The 6,000-nt window shown below is 39.0% G+C and overlaps 1 protein-coding gene across 1 annotated transcript in view; it reads left to right on the top strand.

The window, feature by feature from the left end:
• Afdn (afadin, adherens junction formation factor) overlaps positions 1 to 6,000 on the top strand; it is a 129,464-nt gene that overhangs the window by 34,275 nt on the left and 89,189 nt on the right. The window contains exon 2 of the mRNA XM_028782632.1: positions 4,320 to 4,515. Within this exon, the coding sequence (XP_028638465.1) occupies positions 4,320 to 4,515 (196 nt within the window). The remainder of the gene's footprint in view (positions 1 to 4,319; positions 4,516 to 6,000) is intronic.

Raw genomic sequence — 6,000 nt, 5'->3', positions numbered from 1 at the left:
CCCTCCTCTTTTTGAGACAGGGTCTCTCTACACTCTCTACATAGTCCTGGCTGTTCTGGAACTCACTGTAGACCAGGTGATGACCTTAAACTCAAAAGAAATCCACCTGCCTCTGCTTCCTGAGTGCTGGGATTAAAAACATGCACTACCACTCGAAATAACTATTTTACTTTTTAAATGTTAAAATTTTCAAACAGGTGAAATTCATTTCCCTGATTAGAATTTTCAAAATTAGTCTTAATTGCCTCTTGGTCATAGGGTGCTTTTAAATACTATAGACTTTTTTGAGAACACTGGAATAGTTTTCCTATAGACTGTCCCACTTCTGGATTTTCTTTGCTGTTTTGCAGAGTGAAGGTGGTTCGTCAGTGTCTCCAGCTTTAAAGGCTCTGTGGATTCAGGCGTAGCCGTGTGGCACATTTCTTAAGCAGAGCTGAGCATCTCTATCACACTAGGTCACATTGTGTCAGGTTCCTTTAGGGTTTTGAGTCTTGACCTTTGTCCCTTCTCCTAGGTTGTGGTGGGATTTACTGTGGTTTCTTGTGTGTGCACTCTCCCCCTCCCCTTCTTGTTTCTTGCACCTCAGCTAACAAAATGATAGGAACCTCAGAAGATATGCCCAGAGGCTGCCTGCTAGGTGATTCTAGATCTCCCCAAGCTGCCAGTTGAGATTAACCATCACAGGCAGTATACTTGAAGTGAGCTATAGTTGTCACCTTTCAGAAGTACTAAATAATGAATACTAGAACATATTGTCTTAATATATAAAATGATAAAAGGCCAGAAGTTAGCAACTTACAACTAACTCTAGCCTAACTGGGTAGAGAGCTGTGTAGGAAATGACTCTTGACCTCTGTTTGTCGTCCCACACATGTAATGCATGCACACATATGCACCCCCCTCCCCCAAGTTTATTGAGTGGTGGTGGCTGTTTATCATAGAGTCTTACTATTTAGTACAGGCTGATTTAGAACTTATTACATAGCCCTCTCAACTCAAACAGCAATACTCTCCTGCCTCAGCCTTTTGAATGTAGAGATTATAGAAGTGCACTAATGTGCCTGGCCACTGTTTTTACAATATTGAGGATTAAAGTAGGGTCTTGTACATACTAGGATTTATTTATTTATTTATTTATTTATTTATTTATTTGCACTGGTATTTTGCCTGCATGTATGTCTGAGGATGTGGAGTCCCTCATTAGGGTTACAGACAGTTGTGAGCTGTCATGTGGGTGCTGGGAATTGAACCACATCCTCTGAAAGAATAGCCTCTTAACCACTGAGCCTTCTCTCTAGCACCAGGGTTATTTGTTTTGTTTTTTAAAACTAAGGAAACTGGAGTGTATAGCTTCTGGACTCCGGATGTCTTCTTCCCCATTCATTTGTTTCTTTTGAGACTTTTCTTATATCTAATGTAAGGCCACAGAAAAATAATTACTATCGTAATTCTATTTGGATTGCATAATACTTTTGGAAGCAGGGGCAGAAGTTGTATTTCTGTGGTCAGTGCATTTAACCACTCTTGTTTTATCCCACTTAATGCTGCTGCTGATAGAACTCAGCTCTTAGATTGGTAATTACATGTAAAATTCTTAACACTCAACATTTAGTAAGCCCTTATTGTATGTTAATTATAATAATCACTACAATTTGTCCATTAGGTTACTTTAAATCCAATTTTTAGGCTCAAGAATTGATTTTTTTTTTAATCACTTTTAGGTCTGATGAAATTTGGTAGACTTATTGACAGTAGCCAGATTTAGGATTGGCTAAGTAACTGAATAGAATGTTAATCTTAAGTATTAAGAGACTGTTCTGGTTATACCTGGTTATTCTTGTGGAACATGAAACTAAATTATCAGTTAACACTTCAGTAGTATTAATTGAAGTCATGTACAAGTGGTTTTTTTAATAGGTCATTTTATTTCAGCTTGACATGACCTTGAGAATTGTTTGATTAGAAATATCAGTATGGCTTTTGAATGAGGACACCAGTGTTCCTTCACTCCCTTGGAGTATGGCTTTGGGTGAGGACACCAGTATCCTTCATTTCCCAGGGGTGTGGCTTTGGAGTGAGGACACCAGTGTCCCCTCACTCTCCTGGGTTTTCTTCTTTTCCCTTTTTGGCTTTTGGAAGGTCAGTGAGATTTATACTTGAGTTTCCTTTCTCTGCGAAGTGTGGAACAATACATAACACTGCACTGTGAGGACAGTGCAGTGGTTTGTCTCTGGTTCTCTGTGTCTGCCCCCATCTAAATAAACCCTTGGTTCTTGGGATGTTAGAGAGCATGCCTTCCCTGCCTACTTACTAGTGACAGCACTGTGTCTGGGTGAGGTTTGTTTTGCTTTGTTTGCTCGGTTTTGTCTCTTTAATACTTGCTGGTTTGGATTACTTGTTGACAGTTCTCAGAGAAACTGATGCCTTCTTGACTTAGGTCCATCTGACTTTTCTTTTCTTTTTTTTCTTTTTTTTTTTTTTTTTTGGTTTTTCGAGACAGGGTTTCTCTGAGTAGCCCTGGCTGTCCTGGAACTCACTCTGTAGACCAGGCTAGCCTCGAACTCTCGAACTCAGAAATCCGCCTGCCTCTGCCTCCCAAGTGCTGGGATTAAAGGCGTGCGCCACCACCGCCTGGCCCCATCTGACTTTTCTATTATTGTAAATGGTACAACACTGCTTTGTAGCAGAATGGTTACGTACCATGGATATTTGCTTGCTTTTATGGTGTGACACCTGTTAGAGCTTTTGGGTACACAGAACAGTTGTGCAAGTGTTTGGGACATTTGAGAGTGGTCACTGTGTTATAAATATATATTCAGGCTAACAGTAAAGTCTTACAAACTTGGGGTGCACACGTGTGTGGTGTCTTAGAAATCTGTAGAGAAAGGACCAGAATCTGAAGTGGAAGATACTTAAATTTGAGTCGAGTGGGCTAGAGTGTGGGAGGGGCTCTGTAGCAGAAAAAGAGCTGAGAGAGTACCATTTAAGAATATTTAGTACAAAGGTTGGTATGTATTACAAGTTAATGTTAGAAATGCTTTTTTTCAGGTTCTGGTTCAGAGACTTATTCCACATGTGTTCTGACAGACATCCAGAGTAATATACTATATTAACAGAGCATAGCTAACATGCCTTTTAAATATTTAGCTATGCTCTGTTAATTGTTCCAAACCAAAGAGGCAGTTGCTATAATTTATGGAAGACACTAAGCACACAGTTCTAGCTAACAGGACTCCACTTGCAAGTGCTAACTCCTTATACTTCATCAGCCCTCATCCCATACCTGGTGGCCTTCTTTACCTCAGGGTTAGTGGTCTCCCACTGACACACTAGGAAGGTTCCTTGATAGCTTAAGCCTGAACAAGCCCAGGAAAACACTAGGCTAGAAATATACTTGACTGCTTCACTTTTTGGCTTCAATTCTTATGTCTATATACTTGTTAACTCCACTTGCTAACTCCATTCAGAGACTCCGTTTTGTTCATTAAATGAGTAATTTTTAAAAAAAATCCTTTAATAACTGCAGAAAAGATCATGGGTTGTGGAGAACTGGAGAAGCTTATTAGTCATTGAGTGAGAATTTGACTTCTGAGAGAAGGGAAAAATCCCCACAACTCATACAGGTCAGTGTGTAAGGAAGGGTGGGTATTTGGTATTGAGCCTGACAGCATAGCTCCATACCTGGAGCATGGCAGAAGGAGAGAGCTGACTAACACAGTGGAGCTTTTCTCTGATCTCAACTGGGGCACTGTCGCGTGTGTGTGTGTGTGTGTGTGTGTGTGTGTGCGCGCGCGCTCGCGCCAGATAAAAAAGACTTTGGTTTAAATCCTAGTTAGTCTTTTATTTAATAATTAGATACAAAGGGTGAGAAGAAAGAAGAGAGCATGATGCTGATAGCACAGCTAAGTCTTTATTCTTACCAGAGACGTGTGCAACCCGCACTTAGAGATATCGCTCAGAATTTCATTGGAAATTATTGGATGTATTAAGAAATTGAAGGAAGCTCACAGTTGCATGGGCTTTAGCCTGCCTTAGAGTTAGGAGGAATATACAAAAGGAACACCTTGGGCTGGAATTCCACCATGGATTTTCTCCATAACATTTTAAGATATATCTAAAATGTATTCATTTATTTGTGATAATTCATATAGAAAATTAGTTTAAAATGTCATTGATTTTAATTTGTGACAAGATTGGTGGTGCCTAAGATGTTCACGATAAACATTTGAAGAAAACTGGTGGACAGACTTTTCATTTTTAGTAAAATGTGAATATTTTAGAATAACTTTTTTTAGTAACGTCATTTTGTTTTCTTGTAGGATTTGGAGTTTCATGGAGTCATGAGATTTTATTTTCAAGATAAAGCTGCTGGAAACTTTGCAACAAAATGTATTCGGGTCTCCAGCACAGCAACCACTCAAGATGTGATTGAAACACTGGCAGAGAAGTTCCGCCCTGATATGCGCATGCTCTCTTCTCCCAAGTACTCCCTCTATGAAGTGCATGTCAGTGGAGGTCAGTGAAGGCTGTGTCCTGACCTAGGGTCAACCACTTGCTACTGCTCATCTCTGTTTCTTTCTTTCCTCCACCCAACAGTGATTGACAGGATGGCAAACTTTTTTAAGACTTGATGTGTTCAAGTTCTTGCACATAATATTTATTAGAAATTACGACAAGTATATTTTATATATAATTATTTCTTCAAAATAAGTATCATTAACATTTCATTAAAATGAATCACCCAGAGATCTGAATGTCTTGTATATCAGTGGTATTGTGTGCTCCTTGCTTTTGGAAGAAATCTTGGGTGTAGGTAACACTGTCACAACTACTCATAATTCAGATCTGTGCATATCAGGTCAGGGATCTTAGCATCATATTTTGGCATTCTGTTCACAGCACATTTTTTATCATTCCTTGGGAACAGCAGGACATCTTGAGGAAAATCTCCTTATAGATTTTGTAATTTCTGCTTGTTTTAACATTAGCAGTTGTTGTGTGAGATTATTACTGGGGGGACATGAAAAAATTTAATTTACTCTAGGTAGAGAATCAATAGCATACCAAAGTACAGATACTACCAAAGTCCAATTACTTTTGAACCAATGAGTTTTATTGGACTCATTTAGAGGGATATGAGTGAGGGTTTACTTAGAGGCACAGAAATGACTCAAAGTCAGCTGCATCACAAAAAGCTATTCCAGCATGGGTGGCAGTTCTTGAAAGTTGGCCTGTAGCACACCGCACATCTCAGCAGATTGGAGATTGTCCTTTCTGGTCAGTGTGGTTGGTCTCTGCTTTTTCCAGGTAGCTCTGCTGGTCAGAGCCTTAGCTCAGTTTGTCTGAGAGTATCTAGCAGTCCTTACTGCTTACATATACTTGGGCAGGTAGGGAGCCTAGAGATTCTGATCAGCTTTAGGGACTTCCTGAAACTGTTGACTTGTTTACTTTAAGGAGCTTCCCTATAGGATGGAATATTTGACATCCCTTTAGCAGAGTCTGTGTCTTAATGTGCTTTCCTCTAAGATGGAGATTTTCTATCAGGAAATTGCTGTCTAACAGCAGTCAATCAAAGTGTCTTGCAACTTGATACTACAAGTTGAGTTGACTAGAAATCCAGAAGTATAAATATTTTATAGGTACATTTGGAAATGTATAGTAACATATTAAAAAGCGTGAAGTACAACAAACACTGCTAAAAAGGATTATGGCCCAACCCCAGTTCCTCTTAAATTCCAGCTGTGAAGTTTTTAAAACATAATACATTTTTCTTCATTTTTATATACACAGCTTTCTTTGCACATTTGAAATAAGACTGAAATATTTTTGATGTATAGGATTTTCAAGTGTTGTAATCATCTTTCTTTGGAACATATAAAATGATCCATATTTGTTTATTACTTTATGATTGTGAGCATATTCCCTGCTAAAGTGATACCCAGACTAAAGTCAGCTGTAGAGGGTGCTCCCAGTTTGGGATGATTTTCTTGGAGATGAATT

This window comes from Grammomys surdaster, unplaced genomic scaffold (assembly GCF_004785775.1).
Source record: "Grammomys surdaster isolate TR1022 unplaced genomic scaffold, NIH_TR_1.0 810, whole genome shotgun sequence".
Lineage (NCBI taxonomy): Eukaryota > Metazoa > Chordata > Mammalia > Rodentia > Muridae > Grammomys > Grammomys surdaster.
Note: the sequence above shows the minus strand (reverse complement) of the source record. Positions and strands in the feature narration are given on the sequence as shown.